The sequence below is a fragment of the Pteropus vampyrus genome, unplaced genomic scaffold, assembly GCF_000151845.1.
Source record: "Pteropus vampyrus isolate Shadow unplaced genomic scaffold, Pvam_2.0 Scaffold54, whole genome shotgun sequence".
NCBI classification, from domain to species: domain Eukaryota; kingdom Metazoa; phylum Chordata; class Mammalia; order Chiroptera; family Pteropodidae; genus Pteropus; species Pteropus vampyrus.
In genome coordinates this window covers 8,084,189-8,105,804 of record NW_011888835.1, presented here as the reverse complement: position 1 = coordinate 8,105,804, position 21,616 = coordinate 8,084,189, and the positions used below count along the sequence as shown (strand labels likewise).

The 21,616-nt window shown below is 35.5% G+C and overlaps 1 protein-coding gene across 3 annotated transcripts in view; it reads left to right on the top strand.

Moving 5' to 3' along the window:
- TAF2 (TATA-box binding protein associated factor 2) overlaps positions 1-21,616 on the top strand; it is a 69,252-nt gene continuing 47,636 nt past the window's right edge. The window contains exons 1-6 of one of the 3 annotated variants that reach the window (XM_011360383.2): positions 1-133; positions 565-619; positions 8,946-9,106; positions 16,204-16,322; positions 17,686-17,827; positions 19,067-19,298. In XM_011360383.2, coding sequence (XP_011358685.1) covers positions 51-133; positions 565-619; positions 8,946-9,106; positions 16,204-16,322; positions 17,686-17,827; positions 19,067-19,298 — 792 coding nt within the window. In that variant the 5' untranslated portion in view covers positions 1-50. Of the gene's footprint in view, positions 134-564; positions 620-8,945; positions 9,107-16,203; positions 16,323-17,685; positions 17,828-19,066; positions 19,299-21,616 lie in introns of those variants that run through there. The other 2 variants (XM_011360382.2, XM_023530792.1) reach the window with 2 other exon arrangements.

Sequence of the window (21,616 nt, the reverse complement as noted above, 5' to 3'; positions counted from 1 at the left end):
CCCCGCAGCGGTCGGTGAAGCCGAGAACCCAAGCTCTGCGGGATCGCTTCATGCCGCCGACTGGCTTAGAGCCCGCCAGAATGAACAGGAAGAAAGGAGACAAGGGCTTCGAAAGCCCAAGGCCATATAAATTATAAGTATTTTTTCATCTCACTTTTCTCTCCTAGGTTTTGTTTTCATTAGTTATATTTTGTGATTGCTTGGAACTGACTTGGTTGGCCTGGGAAACCTAGTGGGGAACTAGATCCCGCTCACTGTGGTGGAAATAAATATTTCCAGGGTGAAAATGCTTTGAATGACAGAGTAATTCCAACAGATTTAATGCCCCTTGCAGGTTAACAGACCTTTTTCTTAAAAGTACTGCACTATATTTGTCCAAAGAAATTTATTTTCGTGGCTGTTGCTAAATTTGAAACAAGCAAGTTCACCCAATCTGTAGTGTTTTAAAATTAGAAAGTGTGATTTTGAACTGCTTAGAACACAGTCGTTGCTTATACTTGGATGGACTTATGCTTCATTTAATAATAGAGATGTTTTCTTTATTTTTTGTATTTTTTAATATACAACCCATCAGGTCGTCTGCATCAACAACATAAACTTCCAGAGAAAATCTGTTGTGGTAAGTATATTCTCAACAATCATAAGCAGTAACAAGTCCACCCTTTACCAATACTTAGAAACTTTCCCTCCCCTCGCTTTTTTTTTTCCTATTTCCTGATTAAAGTTTTGTTCCCTTTAATCTGTTGTGGAATATGAATGTCTGTATTACCAAGAATTTTAGATTTGTACATGAAACAAGAATAAGCCCATAGTGAGATTTCTGCTATAAAAAAAAATGAAGATTAGCACACACACTGACTTGGCTAAGAGGCCAGTTTTGTTTTCTGATTTTTGACTGACCTCGTTAAGGTGACATTGCTTGCTAGTGAAATTTTAGATAAGGTGTTTGAAATCTAGTATCAACCTCCCCTCCCCCATTTAGGTTATGGATTGTGGATATAATTCATTCTAAGAAAGTCCTTGACAGTCCAAGTACTTAATTTACTCTCTCAGGGCGACCTGTGTTAAAAGACCAAAATCTTAATGTGAGCTGGTTTTCTTTGAGTGATGGCGTAAACTTTTCTCTCCAGCTTGTTTGCATATGATGAGCTGTACAGATATTAAAAAGTAACATTTTCATAAGAATCATAGAATCTTAGATTTATAAGGATCCTTAAAAGTTCATTAAGTTCAATTTCTTCATTTAAGGAATTTCTCTTTCAGTATTCCTTACATATGGTTTCTTACCTTGTACCTCATGGAAGGATACTCAAGATATATTGTGTTGTATGAATAGGGTAGTGAAGACATAAGAATTAGGGAGTCTAATTAAGAGGTTACTGTAATAATCTAGGGGAGAATTGATGAAGCCCTGAATGAAAATTTTAGCGAAATGGCATAGAAATATAGTAGACATGATTGACTGAATTACTGTGAACATTTATTGCGTACATACTACATATAAGACTGTCTTCTAAGGTTATATGTGCATGACCAGCCTCACTTAATCTTCACAATGACCCCATGAGGTAGATACTATTTTAATTTTAATTTTTATAAAAAGCATCTGAAAGAATGGAGGCTAACTTCTTAAAGGCATGAAGTTAATAAGTAATCGAGCTGTTTTTAATTAAGAGTGACCTAAGAGTCATTTGCAACTCCCTTCTGTTTATTGTTCCCCTTCTTTACCTCCTCTGCCCTTGGCAAAATCATAGGCAGAAAGGGATTGCAGTTGAGTCTTATTAGGAATGCTATAAAGGAGTTGTGGATGATTTTAGGTTTCCCACTGGAAATATTGGCCAGATGGTATGTGGGTTAGGGTCCTGGAAGGAAACGAATGGCACATTCATACATGTTAATTGAGGGGAAATAGTGAAAAGACTACTTCAGCAAGAACAAACGGGGTTAAGAGAAGAAACAAGATAGAGGAGCACACTAGATAGCATTCAGGAACAATTACCACTTTAAACCTGAAGAAACAAAGGGAGAGGTTACTAGAACCTACCGTAGCTGTGGGAGAGTCCTTTAAATGGCCTTTGGTAGAAGAATGAAGCCACTGCCTCCCTCACCCTGGCAGAGAGGAACCTGGAGGAATAAATATAATAAGCTTACTTTTCCTTCTGCTCTTCAGTTTCCTCCGGTGTCTCCCATTTGAGCAAGCCAACCAGAAGCCAGAGGGCCCAGTTAGTGCAGCTCCTGGAGTACAAAGTAGGGTGGAGAGTGGATTAGGAGGAGCAAAAGGAGACTAGAACAGTTTACCCCGTTTACTCCAAAGCATCTTATTGTATGTTGAGATAAAGAGCTAGTGTTCCCAGCACAGGACTTACAAAGTCCTATCAGCTATTGTAGGGGTTAGCAATAGGCAACTACCTATTTTTGTAAGTAAAGTTTTATTTGAACACAATCACATCTATTTATATGTTGTCTATGGTTGCTTTGGAGATTTGAGTGGCTGTGACAGAATTGTGTGGCTCATAAAACCTATTTACTGTTTAGCCCTTTAAGAAAAAGTTTGCTGACCCCTGAACTAATGTAATAGTGTAAAGAAATGGCAGTTCAGTACTCTTCCCACCTAAAATATTAGCTATCACCATAATCTTTCATAGTAGATAGTGGAAAGAAAACTGCGTAAGAGAATGTGAAACTTATTACTACAGCCCGTGCTTTCTTAAGTTGGTGTCAAGGCCATAGCTGATAAAAAGTTTCCTTATTCCTCCACCCATTCCATATCTCCTTTCTTTTTATCAGCATTTCTTTTGACCTGACCTAGACCTTTTCTGTAGGATCTGCATCCTTGCTTGTCCTATCTTTATTGAGTTGTTGCAGTTTTCCATTGAGTAGGAATATTGATCAAGTGAGATCTAAGAGGCATTCCAGCGAATCCTGTATATTCCACATGTAATTTTTATCCTTACTGTATAGGAGAACCTCAGTTCCTGGTTGATAATTGGGATTAGTTTTTCCAGCCAGTACAGTGACTTCTTTTTCTGCCTATTGATTCATTGTCATAAGGAGCCCAAAGTGGTCAGGGGACAGTCTCAGCTTCCAATTTAATGGAACCTTGACTATGTGCCCTAGCGGATGCATTTCTCCCTTGACCACTAGGACCTCTAAACACACTGAACCCAAGGTCGCAAAGACAGGAAGCAAATGTTCTTTCAGTGGCTTGGTGCAATAGTGAAAATTGTCACTCCAAATTTTATCCCTTGGTTCTCAGATCTGTTTTGGCTGTGGAGAAGTGACCCTATTTTTTGTCCACTAGTTTAAGACAGCATCCTTTTGAACGTCTTTCAGTTGGTGCGTAACTGAACCTTTAGCAATCGATAATGCCAGCTGCTTCTGGGTGATGGAGCACAGGATAAAACCAGTAAATTTTCTGTGTTTTAAGAGTCCGTTGCCACCTTTCTGTGTATCAAGGGAGGCACGTGTGAGGTATTGCAACATGGGGTTTGAACTTAAATGTGGATTTCTGTGTATAAGTGGACCAGCATAGTTCAAATGCTCATTGTTCAAGGGTCAGCTGTTTTCCATCCACAGTTGGGAATCCGCGGTGGTGGAGGGCTGACTTCAGTTATATGTGGATTTTCAACTGGATAGCCGGTGCCGCAAACCCCTAAGTTATTTAAGGGTCAACTGTACATTGTAGTTAGAGAAGGAAAATCTAGAATAAGTGTCTGTTCTTAACAGGACAAATCACTGTCACCCTTATGACGCAAGCTGTCTGATGCAGTTATTTTTCTACCTAGTGACTCACTGATCCTTCCTGGGAAGGTCCCATTAGAAGCTTACTGTGATCTTCTGCTTTTGGGAAATGGGCACTTGGCAGTGGTGGTAGTCAGTCAGATTAGCCTTGATGGGGGAAGACGATGTTGTTGGGCTCATGCATAACCTCCATTCTTGCCACCATGACCATTTTGTGTATTGAGAAAGGTGGCTAGGGTAAGAGTCTGTGACATATACTGGATAGATAATCTTGGCAGTTGATGTTTAAGGGCAGTAGATGCCCTCTGATGGTCATTTATGTGATAATAACATGAATATTTTCGTATTATACCTATTCTGAGAAATCTATTCATATACTCACTTCTTCCACCATCTTCTAATTTTCAGGGTTTCAGTCTTATTCTTTACAAGTTCCTAACCAGCTGCCCATGGATCAGTGTAGATGTGTATTTCAGGTCATCTCTGCTACTATGTAGAGTATGTACTGTGCAACCAGATGTATTTCCAGTGTTTTGCCCACTGTAGGATTTTCTTCCATTGTTTTTCAGGGCCACACTTCAGTAGGATTCTTATGTCAGCTACTCCCCATTTCTAGCTGGTACCAGCAAAACTGAGAACTTCATAATTCTGGCTTGTGCTTCGTCCTATTCTATCAACTAAGCATAGGGAACTCTCTATGAGGCCGTAGGCGTGGACCAAGGAAGAGGTGGAGAAGCAGAGGGAGCAAGTCCCACTGGATTCTGAGTCACTTGCTCATGCTGTTTGCTTGTGCCTTATGAATCCGCTTGGCCTAGTCCAGATGTGTTGTTTCCATTTAAAAGTGGAAAGGTGCAGCACATGCTCAGTTTTAGTCTTCAGAGCTTCATATTACACTCAGTTCAGGAGGGCCATTTCAGGTAACAGTCTTTGGAGTCCCATGGTCATGTGTTCAGTCTCTACTGCAGGTCTAGTAGCAATGGCAGTAGTTGCTTTGGAAATGGGAGATAGTTGTTGGCAGAAGAGGTCATGGCCATACTCCTAAACTCTGGGAATGTGCACTGTCATTCTCTTGGAGAAAGCCAAAGTCTATAAAGCATCTCTGTCTGCCATGGACATTTCCAATACCATTGGATATGCTGAGTCATAAGGCCCCAGTGGCAGGGCGGCTTGAAATAGCCTGGACCTGCTATAGGATCCATTTTTGCCTTGGAACCTCTCAAAATTTATAGCCTTATAGGTTGCTTAGTAAGCAGTATGCCCAACTATAGATATTGCCTTCAAAATCCAAAGAAGCTTCTTCCCTGCTCCTCCCACTTATTCCTCCCCCACCATCCAGGGGAATGCAAAATGAAGCAACTTTCACTTTAGAAGGTCTATTTTTGTGTCTCAGATCACTGGAATCTCAGAAGCCTTATTGATGTGACAGGCATCTGTAATCTGTATGTTTTTTGTTAAGGCATTTAGAGAACTTACTCATCCTTTCTCACCAGGTCCAGTAGTAAAATATTGGTACATCAGTGTAATTCTCAGTGTGCCATCCTGCAGTCAAGGGACCTTTGAACTATGTTTTGACTGAGCAGGAGAGTTGATATAGTTATTAGTTATTCAGTAACAGTGAAGGGATTCTGTTCTTGAAAGCAACCTGCTTCTGGTTTTTTGTTTGTTTGTTTTTTGGTTTTGGTATGTGGGGGAAGCATTTGCTTGATAATTAGTTGCAATATTAGTGCTGATTTGGTGTAGTAAAAATTCTACATCTGCAAACATGGTTGTGATTGGCAAGTTTGTGATAATTTACCATCATTCTCCAAACCTACTTGACTTTTGCACTGGCCAAATAATTGAGTTAAATGAAGTTGTAGTAGGCATTTTTCAAATCTTTCATGGCACTTATCTCTGCAGTTCCCCAAGGGATGTCTAGTTGCTTTGATTTACTATCTTGGGAAAGTTAAATGGGCAGTCTAGTGGTATTCACTTAGTCCTTCCTTAATAGTCCTCACTCCATTAGTCAGAGAATGAATAGGGGGATTTGCCAGTTACTAAAAATATAAAAACTGTATGTTCTGGGACTGGGGAAATAAGCACTAGTGCTACTCTTGAGATAGACGTGGCCATGACCCTCTTTATTACCAGAGACATCTGGTCTGATTAATGGACTATAGATATGTTTTGGGATTCCAGGGATTCGTGTCAGATCAGAACCAAAATATAACTCCAGAAAAAAAACAAAAATGAATTAATCTGAGGGTGACATAGATCTCAAGATTTTAAAAGAAAAATGTGAGACTTTAACATGTTTTAGGCACAGGAAAAAAATCCTGTAGAGAAGAGAAATTGTAATTATAGGAGAAAGTAATTATTAGAGCAGGATTTCTGCTTCTAGTGGACTCGTGGATGGATCATGCTTAAACAGGAGGAAAAGATAGGTACGTATAACAGAAGGGCAAGAGAATCGATAGTTGTCAGAAGAATGGTCGAAGTTAAGAATCCATGGAGAATGGAGAAGTAGCCCTAAAGGTTCCAGGAAAGATAGTGGTGAGAAACTGGAGGATGTCAAGGAACAGGAGAACTAAATGTGGTTGAACAGGAGGACTGAAGAGAAGTAATAAGAGGGACGGAAGGATAGACACTGGACATTGAAGTTTAAAATGTCAGCATCAGAGCAGTTCTGAGCGGCGATGAGTATGATCTTGTTTGCTGTCCTGGAATGGAAGTGAAAATTGTAGGAATTAAAGTCAAGGAATTTTGAAGCAGTGTAACGGCGTGTATCAGATATAGCTACATTCAAGTCACTTAGAGTGATGGTAGAGATGGGTTAGAAAGGGAAAGTATGATCCTTTCAGTGAGTGTTGGGGAGTTTGGGATATTAATGAAGACAAATAGAGGATGGTATACCTGTATGGCACGAACACAAAGGAAAGAAGTAGAAAAGAATAATAACAAGTGCCATCTAGGATTTTAAGTGCTTTCCCTATATTAAATTGCTCAGTTGTCATAACAACACCAAAAGGCAGGTAGTGTCATTCTTGTTTTACAGGTGAGGAAACTGAGGCATAGAGAGCTAGAGTAACTGAGCCCAAAATCATACACTTACTAAGTGGTGGAGCTGAGATTTGAATGCAGGCGGTCTACCTCCAGAACCCACGCATTTAACAGTGACACTGTGCTGCCTTTGTTCATCTGCTGTATGCTGTATTAAATCCTGAAAATGGTCTAGGAGTAGCAGTGGAAACTAGGTTTCCTGTTTTCCTCTCCTCTAATTTATAGCAAATGAAAGAATAACTTGTCAAGGGGGATTCATAGACATTCTTTCTAAGGCTAAAAGGTAGAGAAGTTTTTGAAAGGGTCGAATGGCACAGGAGAGGTTGCTTAAAGTAGGATAGTGACTCTAGGAGGATGGTCAGCTGTTGAAGTGGGGAGAGAACAAGGAGCAAGGAGATATTAGATCACTTGCGGGGGTTGCAGTTATGTCAGTGGCTAAGCATGATAGGGATTGGAGGCCAGTCACCGGGTCAGTGTTGCAGGCAGGTATCGGTTAGGACTCTAGGTGGTGTCAGAGACTGATAATACAAGAAGACTGAGTTTCCCTGTCTTTGTGAAATATACTGCTTTCACTGTTTTGTTATTGTTAACATTAGTTTAGAAAGCCAAATCCTGCTCTTACGTTTCACCTATGGTCTTATGTTTCACCTATGTAGTTGACCTTTGACATCACTTTCCAAAATCTTTTCTAGTTAACTTTTGCCATTATCTTGGTTCTGCTTGCTGTCTTTCAACTGATCCACACTTATTTATGTAGATTAGTCATTGCATCGCTGATATGCTAATTAAGAGAATTTGGGTCTTCCTCCTTGCAGTTGCTCACAGTTAATACCTTTAAACACAGAGGCTTCATCAACAGTGTTTTTTGCTTCTGCTCTTTCTGTGCTCAGTTGCTTCCACATAGCTTTTAACATGGTCTAATTTAAGGATGTATAGTTCTCTTATTTGGGAATTGGGGTAAAAAGAGCTATGGAATCTCTAGGTTTTTGAGCAGTTGAGTTGAATGTTATCTAAAAAAAATTCTTCCATGTTATTTAAAAGCCTCGTACTGGGAGACATGGCATAGTGAGTGGAAATCAATTAAGGTCATTTAGGAGTGGATTTGAAACTCAGTTTTCCACTTATTAATGTTATAATTTTCTTAACTGTGTTAACATCTATAAAAAATACAACATAGTACTTATCTCTTAAAGTTATTGGGATTATGACAGTATTTCATGTAATATATGGCATATAGTAATGCTCATTAAATAGTAACCATTATAATTGTTATTATCTAGTCCTTTATGGTTATTGCTTGAATTTTGTCTTCCATATTCCTGTTGCAGCTTCTGAAATTTTTCTGTTCACTTTGCAGCCCCTGAAATGTTACTATTTCATGTCTTTCCATTTTTTTGTGTTTGAGACCATCAGTATTCAACCCAGGATATTTCACTCACTGAACACATATTCCATGTTTCATTGGTGTCTTTCCCATTTGATTCAACACAAGGGGGTGGTGGGCAGTCAGTGTGTTTAGCTCATGTCGTAGATACATTTTTCAGATGGATTGCTTACCATGCAGCTAAAATAGAACTACATGTATGTGGCCTCTGAGACTACTTGGTAGGTAATCATCAAGCACTGTGAAATATGCTCTTGGAGTCAGCAGTTGATATTCTCTGCTTGCCCGAGTGTCTCTCACAGCTCTTGCTCTTTCACATGTCCTGGTTTACCTCCTATGTGCAGAGACTCATACTTGTTAGCTTCATTGATGTAGTTTTTGACTCTCTTTTGGGGGACCATGTTCTTTCACCGACTTGGTTTTGATTCCCTTTCTGCCTCCCACAACGTCATTTTGTTTCCTTCCTGTTTGGGTTCCAGTCTGTCCAGGAATTATTATATTCAAGAGTAGTGAGTCCTTTCACTTCTTTTCTAGCAGATGGTCTAATTTGCCAGATAGTGAATGTGAACCACCAGGATGATGAAGTGTACATAATTCACACCCATTCAGTCACTAGCACAACGATATTTGGAATGAAGATACTTGGAGATTACTTGTATGTCCGTAGCCATTTGGGATAATGTCTCTGGAGTGTTCTATGTGTATAAGCAATAAAAATCAAAGATATGTGTTCTGAAGCTTACCAGTTTTAATTATAATGCTTTTTTCTTTATCTTTACAGGGATTTGTGGAACTGACTATATTTCCCACAGTTGCAAACTTGAATAGAATCAAGTTGAACAGCAAACAGTGTAGAATATACCGAGTAAGGATCAATGATTTAGAAGCCGCTTTTATTTATAATGATCCAACCCTGGAAGTTTGTCATAATGAATCAAAACAGTAAGTAATACATTTAAAAGTTGATATCTCTAACAGTGTTTTTAATTTCTGTTGCTTTTACCAGTCTGCACATTTCGTTCTAGAAATTTTACTAGTTCTGTTCAACATAGTAAGTTATTAAGTTTTCCTTCTTCAGACTACAGTTTTAAAGAAGTACTTTATTTAAAGTTGGAGAACTTTAAATAAATTTTCTTAGCTATTTTTCTAGTATAAATGTTTTTTTTTTTAAATACTTCATAAATATTAAATGTAAGTTCAATAAGTTAGGTGGTCACCAAAATTTGTTGGTGATTACTATAAAATATCCTATAAAATTTTTTAAGTATTTTAGAATATTATATAAAAATGTTGTGTCTGAAATATATCATTCCTTCACCTGAAATATTACATCTATTGAGGCTACTTCTGATTTTTATTAGTAAATATATATTGTTGTGATCAGTTTTATACTTCTTTTGATTTCAATACTTTGTTTTTACTTTTCCACACATCATATGATAGGCTTCATATTTTTGTCATTTTTTTGGTCAGGTAATAGTCTAGTTATTCAGTATACTATAGTTTGTATGATTATTTTCCAGTTGTTTGGTATTTGTATAACTTCCAGCTTTTATGATCATAAGTAATGCTGAGTAAATATTATGGCACAGATAAATTTTTTCTCTTTGAATTATTTCCTTAGGAAAATAGGATTACTTATCATTCTTAAGGCTCTTCTTAGCATTTTACTTGATTGTGCCCCAGTAAGATTTTTGCTGATTTAAGTACTGTCAACTGCATTTGAAGGCACTTGTTTCAAAACTTTGATAGATTAGATTATACATTTTCTATGATTCTCAGTATTTTAGAATAGAATGCCCCAAACTATAAACTCTTTTTTTTTTTATATGTTATAAACTCTTTTTAGTCAAGATGGTATTTGAACTAGTTTAGTTATGTAATATTGCCTTAAGGTAGCAGTTCTCAAAGTATAATTCCCAGCCAAGCAGTGTCCACATCATCTGGGAACTTGTTAGAAATGCAGATTCCCAGGCATTACCTCAGACCTGCTGACTCAGAAACTGAGGATAGATAGGGTCCTGCAGTTTGTGTTTTAACTAGCCTGCCAGATGATTCTGATACAAGCTAAAGCTTGAGAGCTACTGTCTTAAAGGATTGGAAGGGTTGAGAAAGGAGGCTTCTTTTAGACATATTTATGATCCCAGTAATCACTCATTTAGACTTTTAAACTCAGAGAAGAGAAAATAGAATTGGGAAAAATTCAGGGAATCTCTGAATTGGTCCTGTGCCTTCTCATTTCGTAAAGGTGAGCTGTTGAAATTACATTGCTTTTATAGCCACACTTGTGGATCTGATATAAAAAAAAATGACTTATTACAAAATCATCTGTGTCCTCTTCTGCCCCCAACCAAAAAACAAAGAATCATCTGCCTTTGGGTTAGTATGTACCACTAATGAATGGAAAAGGCAGGGAGAGGAGCCATTGCCTTGCCAGGAGGCCAAAATAGCTACCCTTTCGAGCCTCAAACTCTGAATTTGATTGCAGAATAAGAAGCTTCTCCATCTGCCAGTTACAAAACAGTGTTTGCACATCTGCTTTACCAGTTGTTGCTGCTCAGGTCTCAAAGAAGATGATCTGTGACAATGCAATGATGAGAACAGTGGGCCCCAAATCTGTTGAGGAAGCAAGGTTTACTTTGGCTATGTTTATTGTGAGGCAATGATATTCCCCCAGATTTTTCTCTAGTGATAGGGAAGATACCTTGTCACCTTTAGTGTTATAAAGAAAACGAAGTCACAAAGGAGAGTCTTTTCAAGAGTTAGGTTAAGATACTGGGAAAATAGAATATACTTAAAATTTTCTTTTTGGCTAGAACCAGAGCTCTGTTAGCCACGGTCGCTTAGTAAGTACTTGCTAACTACCCTTGCCTTTCTGCTAGCTCCAGAATCTTGATTACTTTTAAGAGAGATGACATTAGTTATTTTTGGTGTTGTTTGTTTATTCTCTTGTTCAAAAGAGGATTTCAGATTGGTTTTAGATATTTATTAGCAGTTTTAAAAAGTAGCTAATGAAATTTGTATGGAGGATAAAAAGTGAACAGGATGGTGGGTACACATGCTATTAAGTTATTGCACAATTAAGAGAGGAAAAACTAGATTTGATTTTGATTGCCATACCAAGAGGGAAACCCTATCACTTAGACACACTATCACTTACTGCTTCTATGATCCATTCATCAGACACAAGACAGACACATACCAATTATTCAGAAGATATAATACTTTTCTTAGCAGGCAGGTGTGAAAAATATCTCCTGTGGATGATATTTTTAAAGGGAACTTTTTAAAGGGAACTTTGGGAAAGGCAGTTAAGGTCTTTAGCATGTCCATTGATACTTGTTACCTTTCTTCTAAAGTAACTTACTTTCTTTAATGAACCAATACAATTTCTACTAAAGCTGAAATGAAGTATAGCAGTTTTGAAATTGAAAATAAATCAAACTTAAAAATCAGTGGTAAAATTTGATCTTTAATACATACATGAATGTCCTAACATTCAAAGAAGTAATATACTACTTTACCACATTTTCTTCTTATTTGTTTTAAAGTTAAGGTGCCAGGCCCTCCTATTTTTAATGGAAAGAGTGTGCTTTCTTACCTTGGTTGAGAGTCAGCATCTTTGACATATAGGGGGATTGTAAGGAAGGGAAACAGATAAGAGACTAAGGCATTTTTATGTATTTAATCCAAATGCATCTTAACTGAGTTGTTAAATTACCTGTACTAGCGATTAAAAACTCTATTGGTTATGTAACATCCATAAGGCTTCTTACTCTCTGTCTCTCTATGTTTTGGCTTATTGTCTGCCAGTAAAGTAATTGAAGCACTTGAAGCTTCTCCAAATACATTTCGTGTTTGGATCTCATGAATTATAGTTTATAGTTCGCCTTCGTAGAAGCTAGGGCTCTTCGGTGTTTTCTTTTCTTTTTTTTTTTTTCTACATTTCTTTCTTCTTAGAATAAAATAAGTATAGACTTTGTCAGAGAAACTGCTTCTGTGGATGGGTAGCCTACAGTGGCTGATATCTCTCTTCCCTCATTGTTTTATTTCCTTCCCTAGATAGGCTTTGCCACATTGAGAAGACATTTTATTCTGTTTGAAAAGTCTCAACTTTCCAAAGTTCCTAGAATCAATTTAATTCCTGTCTCCTGCCTTCATTTCCACTAAGGAGTGGCAGTAGAAGTGAAGCTATCTTAAGATATAAATGAAGTAGCTATTGAGTGATTACAGTGATTAATAATATTGCTTAGAATTAAGTTGTCATAACTGACGCATTAGTCAAAAACTTCAACAGGAATTTTTCCTGCACTATTCTACCTTCTGTTTTAGGGCTTCCAGCTTTGGAGAGCTTGCTATATTTTAGAGGACCCTCTAAATGCTCAAAAGTTCTTTATTACATCAAGCTATGCTCTATTTTGTTATATATTCACAAATTTATACTAATTAAATATTGTTTTTCCCTAAGTTTTTTCTTTTCCTGTCTATAGAATATCAATACTCTCAACCATTTCTCATCTAAAATTCTTCCCAAATCTGTTACCATTCTTTTTGCCTTTCTCTGAATGCTCTCCGGTTTGGCATTGTGTTTTCTTAAATGTGGTAATTCTGGAACTAGATAGAGTTCTTCCTACTTGAACTAATCAGCACATGCATAGCAATAGAGCCATTTTGTCCTTATTTATATTTCATGTTTCTAGTAGCTTGAAATTCGTTAGCTGTTCACAGATTTTAAGTAGTTGGCTCAAGTTTGAGCTTATAGTTAGTGAAATCCCCTAGGCTTTTTCATTGAAAACCTATTAAGGTAGAGTTTTCTCTAACGAACCTTATTTCACAGTCTTATATTACATGTTGTTTTGATTACTATTAAAAAGCCATCTTTATTAATTTTGGTATTGGTTCCATTTTTGGAAAATGGATTTTCTGTTGGCTGGCTTTTTTTGTTTGTTTCTGTATGTAAACTATCAAAATTGAAGACAGAAAAAAAAACGTTGACAATGATGTAGAGTAACTGGAATTCTCAAACACTGCTAATAGTAATGTAAATTGATTATGAATATATGCATACTCTATGATTGGCAATTTTACTCTTAGGTATACACCCAATAGAAACATGTTCATGTGTTCAAACAGATAGGTATGAAAATGTTTATAGTAGCATTTGTAATAGTTAAAACTGGAAGTTACCTGAAGATCCATCAATGGTAAAATGGTAAATTGTAGTGTATTCTCACACTGTTGAAATTCTTATCAGTAATGAGAATGAATGACTAACAACGACATGCAATAATATGGATGGATCTCACAAACTTAATGTTGAATAAAAAATCACACACAAAAGAATATATGTTAAGTTATTAATCTTTCACATTAGATGTTGGAATAACGGGTTATCCTTGGTGGTGGGAAGCGAGGTTTGGTTAAAGATTACAGGAGGCTTCCAGAAGCTGATAAAGTTCTGTTCTCGCTCCATGTGCTGGCTACTTTGGTTTCGTGAAAATTCATTGAGCTCTGTACTTAAGAGTATATATACTTTTCCGAAGTATATTGTGCTTCCATGATTTTTTTTTAACTAGAGAAAAAATTTACAAGTAATAAATCTTAAGTTATGCAAAATCTTCACCTATAGTTTTAAGAAGCACATCTTTATTTGACAAGAAATTAACATCATTTTAATTTAATGTGGATGATTATAATAGGTTCTTAGAGAAAATTCTTTTGATCACCTTAATTTACTTTTTTTATTTTTTCAATATTCCCTACAGCATTACTCGTCTTTCAGCTTTGTTTCCTTGAGAAGAACTGGGGGTTGGAGATGGTAATGGTTATAGAGCCAAGGGCACATTAATATTTTGTATTCATTATTACTCTGAAAATTGAAAACACTGATTATGATCTTGCCTTGTAATTTTTGGCTTTTATGAGGTTATTATGAAAGGAAACATATTTGATTCATATTATGAAAACAAACACTGAAATCCAAACCATGAGAAGATTGTTCTCCTAACTGACTTTCCAATAGATTCCATTTATAATGACTCACCATTTTATTTGGACCATTTTACCTTTTCTTAGGAAATAAGGACGTTGAGAATAATTCCCATGAAGAAACTGAGCAGTCCAATAACTGAGGCATTTTTGAATTTCACTGCTAACTAGGGGAAAATTATAAGTTCTTCACCTGTCTTTCAAATTTCATGTTTTGGAAATTTTATTGAAAAGAAATTGCAATCTATAGATGTAGTCTTTAAAATTAGATATTATGTTTAAGTGCTGGCAAGGATGTGGAACAACTGGAACGGCCATATATTGCTTGTGGGAATGCAGAATGCTGCAGCCATCTTGAAAAACAGTTTGGCAGATTCTTATAAAGCTAAACTTAATTTACCATATTGATTCAGGAGTCCCACTCTTGGATATTGGTACTAGTGAAAATTAAATTCACGTAAAAACCGATACACAGTTGTCCATAGCAGCTTTATTTGTAATGGTCACAAGATGGAGACAACCCAGATCTCCTACAGTGGGTGAATGACTAAACAATAAATAATCTGTAGTACATTCTGTACAATGAATTACTATTCACTGTAAAAAGTAACAAACTATTAATACCCGTAACACTTTTGATGAATTTCTAAGACATACTGAGTGAGACAAGCCAGCCTCAAAAGGTTGCATTCTGCGATTCTATTTATTTGACAAAGGCAGAGCACAAGAGACTTTTTGGGACGATGGAGAGTTGTCCTGTATCCTGATTGTGGTGGTGGTTACACATGTGTTAAAACTTTTTCCTTATACACCAAAGGAAAAAAGTTATTTTTACTTTTTTGTGTGATAATTTTTTTAAAAATAGGTGGTATGTGTAAACAAGAGTTTGTTTTTACTGTGGTCCTGGAGTTTTTACTCCTTTTACCTGTTTACCTAACAGAAAGAAATTGTTAAAATTACTGAGCAGTCTGTTTAACTACTTCCAGAGCCTTTTGTTGTGTAGTTGTTAAAATCCATAGTTAATATTACATCCTTTCTAGTTAGTGGAGAGAGATTGATGGAGGAAGAATGGCTTCTGTCAAATTAAGAATGTATAATTTGAATGTTTTATTTAATGGTTTTTCCCTATGATCACTCAGTAGAGTATATAAAACTTGTCTTTTAACTAGGCTAAAACTTAGTAAGCTAGTGAAATGTCACTAACTTTGTGGATTCATCTAATGGCAAGATAGACATAAAGGTACACAACAAGAATATGGCTCATGGTGTGTCTTTTTTTCTTGCTCTTACCATTCCCTGTGATTTTTTTCCCCCTTACGTTTCTTCTGTATCCCTTTAACTGATTTCAGTGAGGAAATGTAGAGTGAGTGAATGTGTGTGTGTGTGTGTGTGTGTGTACACATACATACATGTAAGTTTTTATGGAATAAAACGATGTTTTCATATTTTCATAAGACTTCTGTGTATTGTTTTCATCCAGTGGGAAATAAAGCCAAGTAACTATTGAACAAATATTTATTGATTACTTTGGCATATAGGGGATATAACAGTAAACTAGCTGAAAGTTGTCCCCTCATTCAGCTTACATTGTCATTTCATGCACTTGGGGAGTGAAGAAGAGCAGTATGACATTCTGAGAATTGATTTTCATCCTGACATATTTTAGACATCCTAATTTCTGTCAAATTATAAAGATTGTTGAATGCATTAAAATTTTTGCCAGGTCAATAAAGAATAATTATTTCTTCAGATTCAGCCTATATTCTCTATATTTGTATTAGGAGAGTATAGAGGCTTTCACATTCCAAAATTAATGAGGAATGTGATAATAATAATCACAGCATTGGTGAATGGGCCGATTATATGTCATTGTATTTGTAGTTTAATAGTTTTTGTCATGGTGAGTAGAGCAGCAGTTAACTTGGCTAAAAAGCATGCTTATGAATTATGAAAGGTGATGTAATGCTTACAAACAAGTGGTGTCACATATTTAAGAAAATGCTTGATGTAATATATGGCTTATTGTTAAAGTGTTTATTTCCTCCTCCTAGGAGAAATCTCAATTATTTTTCCAACGCCTATGCAGCTGCAGTTAGTGCTGTGGATCCTGATGCAGGAAATGGAGAACTTTGTATTAAGGTTCCGTCGGAGTTATGGAAACATGTTGATGGTAAAATACTAAAAATATACTGATTGTGCAATAAAATCATGTTCGATTCAGTGGCTAGAACTTTTATATGAAAATTAATAATGTCAAAATTATAAATTAATCAGCTGAAATACACACAAGTTTTCTCCCCCCTTATTGAGCATAAGGAAACATGAAAATAGCAATTAAGGGCTATGATAACAATGTTTGTTTTGTTTATTTTTTAGAATTTTTATAAGGCTTTATTTGAGTCAAACATAAGGAGAAAGGAGCGTGATCTCAAATGCTTCTCACTGTTTTTTTTCCTCATTTGTTTTTAAAGTGAAACTTAGAGAAAAAATTTAGATGGGTGGAACAATTTGTAAAGATTTAAGAACCCACACAATATCAAATCAGTTTAGAATTATAGCATTTTATAGCAGGAAGAATCCTAAAAAATCTTCTGGTTTAATTCTTTCCCTTTACATAAGAGTCACCTGAAGTCCAGAGTAAGTGACCTGCTAAAGGTCATTAATTAGTACTAGAGTCAAGGCTAGAACATAGATTTTCTAACACTTACTCTGCATACTTTCGAGTATCCAGTCTTATTTCTAAATTTTTATTTTCTTTTGTATAAAGTTATAGTCATTATAATTATTATATATAACCTTCTGCCTGCCTTTATTTAGCCTTATAAAAATTAACCAAGACAAGGAAGTAAAAGACTTTTTGTTTTGTTCATACTTATTTTTGGTAGTTTTTGTGTGTGTATGGGGGGATTTTTTTGCGGGGAGGGGTTTGCCCAGCTTAGGCCCAAAAGGTTCATAGATTAGAGATAGTCCATATGGTTATAATGTTTTAGAGGAAATTAAAAGAAGCATCTTTTAATCTTATTATGAAAGCAGCACATTATGTAGAAGTCAAAACATAATAAATAATGCTTAATGTAAATTCTTGAGTAGTCTTTCCTATCTGCCCCAGACTTCACTCCTTCACCTTCTCTCCAAAGTCACCAACTCCTCAGCATCTGTGGGGAATGTGATAAGAGAACAAACTTTAATAGTAAGTTTTGAATTGGATCGAGTTTTGAATTTTTTCTTTAGGCGGTGTAGTGTGTCAGTAATGTCGACAGGAGGATATGGCATAACCAGAGCTATATTTGGGGAACACAGGTAGCAGTACTAGAGTTAAGTGGAGGTGTAAGGACATGAGTGGGGGTAGGCTATTGAGTAATGTAAGTGGAGAAACGGTGGAAGTCTGAACTAGGTTAAGTAATGTGTTTTTTTCATGTAAAACTGAGCCTTTGATTCCCATTTTATGTTCAGTGTAAGTCTGCCACTATTATATAGACCACTATTACTTAATTATATATTTATATAGCAATATGTCTATTTATTTGTTGCAGAATTAAAGGTCTTGAAGATACACATCAATTTTTCTTTGGATCAGCCAAAAGGAGGTCTTCATTTTGTGGTGCCCAGTGTAGAGGGAAGTATGGCAGAGAGAGGTGCTCATGTTTTCTCTTGTGGGTATCAAAATTCCACAAGGTAGATTATTAATTCTTATGTATTTCAGTTAATTTCATTTTTCAATTGCATTTTTTCTATGTATATATAGTACACATGTTTAATGGAAAAGTACCAGTTCAATCCCCCAAACTTCTGTGTCATCTGAATCCTGTTTCATTAGTCAGTCATTCCTTCTCAGTCTTGTCTTCCTCTCCTTTTCAAGTCTCTTGTTCTGAAATCATCTCCATTCTTTTTTTTAACTTTATATTGAAGTAAACATAGAAAAGTACAGAAGTTTTAAATAGTATACAAGCTCAATAAATTTGCACAAGTGAGCAAACCCATGTAATCCACACTCAAATCAAGAAAAAGAACATTACCAGCATCACAGAGTCCTCCCTCCCATCCACTTCCATTCACTCTCTCCACCTGTTATTCTGCCCAAGAGCAACCACTATCCTGATTTCTAAAATACCATAGATGCACTACTCCAGTTTTTGAACTTTATATAAACGGAAACATATACATTATGCTTTTTACATCTGGCTTTTTTGTTGGACACTATGGTAGTGACATTTACCTTCATTGTTGCGTATAATTGTAGTTCTTATAGCTCTGTGGTTCACTACACTGATAGTGAACTATAATATTAATGATATTATTGAAATATTATTTTATAATATTTTCTCCTCAAATTATTAACTGCTCCAATCCAAGGATGATGTCTTATACTTCTTTTGTTTCAATACCAAGTACAGATCCTGGCACTAATAAAACTTGATCTTAATTGGTAGAAAGTTGTATACAAATTTTATGTCTGGCTTTACCAGCACTGTTTGAATTTATACAATGCATCATATACTTTAAAAAAGCAGTTTCCGAACTTATGGAATAGATTCTGAATATTAGTTGTGTTTTTTAAAACTGTATTATAAGCTTTTTTAGTTTCTGGAAATGAATGCTACGTAAAAACTGACTAATGTGAATAAAGAAGTGAAAATTATTTTTAATTAAAAAATTGGAAACTAAAAATTGCTTACCTCTTTTTTAGAGTTTAAACTGAAGGTACCATATGATATATTTTCTTAATATTGGCAAATATTTGCAGTCAGATTTCTATAATCAAATTCTTTCAAGTTGCACAGTAAAAAACTTTAGTAGGCAAATAGCTAAAATTCCTTTTTGTATATAATTTATAAATGTTAAAATGACTTCTACAAGGGCAAAACAGCATAGGTTATACTTTCAACATATTTTCTGTCCTGTTCTTTTTTCTAGATTTTGGTTCCCATGTGTTGATTCATACTCTGAACTATGTACATGGAAACTAGAATTTACAGTGGATGCTGCAATGGTGGCTGTTTCCAATGGAGATTTGGTGGAGACAGTGTATACCCATGATATGAGGAAGAAGACCTTCCATTACATGCTTACTATTCCAACAGCTGCATCAAATATCTCCTTGGCCATTGGACCTTTTGAAATACTTGTAGATCCATATATGCATGAGGTATGGCTTCTTGCTCCTTTCTCTGCTTTCACCTTTTTATTCTTGATAGAAAGAAGGATATTAAAGAAATATTGTTTTTCTGAACTCTTTTAACTATCAAGAATATCACAAGAGCAAAAAGGTTTCCCTGTCTGATACGTTTAATGACATTAATTCCCGAATGAAGTCCTTTCAAAATGTTGTCATATTAAACTTTCAGATTTTTTTCAAGAGAGGGCTTAGCATTCCAAAAGAGCTTCAGGTATGCGTTCATTAGAGTATAGGTTGGTTTCTGTAATTCTATTAATTATTATTGTCATCTTTTTGTTTGGCATATGTACAATTGTTTTAGTTCCATCCCTGGAATCTGAAAAATTGCAATTTCAAAGTTAAAGAGCAGGATTTGTTCTCATTTCAGTATAAATCAAGGAAAAGAGAAAAACCTGAGGCAGTGTTAGAATTCTGGTCAACAAACTCATGAAAGCTTCTTCTAGTTTCTTCGCATTCCATATCTTGCGACAAATCATATATCAGTCGGTAGGCTAAATAGTGCTTTTAGGCTGCCCCAAGCATGCCACTTCTAGTGGTTAGAAAGTAATTCATTGGTTATTGACCCTCTGGGCTACTGCACACGATTAAAGCAACATTTGTTTACTATTAGTCCTTTATGCTTTTTGTTTACTATTAGTCCTTTATGCTTTCAATTTTAGTTATTTTTTTGATATGAGGCTTATACTGTGACCATATATTATCTCAACAGCATTTCTTTGAGTAATGTGAGCAGAAATTGAGGGCAGCCAGGTTTAGACTGTTGGTGAGCTCCTCTGTCTGCTCTTATATTTGCTTTCCTGAAATTCACAAGATTTTAAAAATCACTCATGGAAAATATTCAAGATATTTGCTTTTACTGTCTTGACAATGTCTCTTAAAAGTGTATTCACTGATAAGATTGGCAGTATTTTTCTTGTCTTTGGTAAATGATCAACTTTAAAATCATTTGATTAGTACCTACTTTGTGTTTTGGAAGAAATTTTTGTTCCCCACTCTGTCATTGGATGAGGGGAAAGGTAAATGAAAGTTAAGAAGTATTTTTCTTAAATACTTAGAGCACATTACTTAGTCTTTCTGGGTCTCAAATAGTTTTAATTTTTGCTATGTTATCTTCAGATTTGCTGTCGTGTAGGTTTGTCTGAAAGTGAATCTTTTTTGATGAATAATATTTTATTTTTTGTTTGTGTACCAAGAGTACACACACAAAATACTAATACTAATCATGATGCATTTTGGTCCCTGCCCATTAATAATACATAGATGTCCATCCCTCACTATTATGGTAGTCTCTAGTTTGCTCTTTTATTATGCTTTTAAAATGATAGTTTTTATCATACGTTTAAACTTTCCTTGCCTCCACAGTCTTGCAGTAATCAGAGCTCTTTAGCATAGCTTTCAGGGTCTTCTAGAATTTGACCCTAATATTCCGTTCTAGCTTTTTTCTAATTACTTTCCTATTTATATTTGTATTATTCAATATAGTTTACTTAGGTTTTCCTGATTATACCTTGCTTCTTCCTTTCTCTGACATTATTTGAGATGTCTTCTTTTCCTCTCCTTACCTGTCAGACTTCTGTTCAATTCAAAAAGATTAGCTCTAATTCATTCTCCTGCATGAAACCTTGCTGGATCATTCTAGTAAGAGTCATCTGTCATTGTCAATGCTGTTCATTTGACACAGAATCATGAGATGGTATATGTGTTGTGTCCAGGGTGTGAGATGTAGCCTAGTAAGGAAATCAGAATTACTATTTCTGTTGTAGGAATTTCTTCTCTCTTAAATAGCAGGAAGCTTCCCTGCAGCTTTCAACATGTAGTCAAGATAGTGGAGGAGGACTACAGTAATTTTTCTTTATGTGTAGAAAAGATAGTATGATAACAATTAAGATAGTACTGTGATGTGTCATATTCACTAGGTTAGATATTTATGAGTCAAAGGTAGATCTACAATAAGTCTTGGAAATGTAAATCTTTCTTTTGTATGCATATATAAAAGAAATTTTAACTTAATTTGGAACCAAAGTTTTATTTTCATTAGTTGTAAGCATTTCACAGACTTATAATCCATCATGAATTTGATTTTTAAGTACAGTAAATGTTTTGTAAATACAGTCAGTAAGTAATCACTGATTTCAAACCAGCATTTTCTTTCATTACCATGCATTTGTAAAAAAAAAAAAAAAAGAATTTACATGAACATTTATTTATAATTGAGATATTTAGCAAATTTAAAAAATTAAAGTTAACTTATTTAATTATCTTTTTCCTTGCTTTTTATTTTCAGGTTA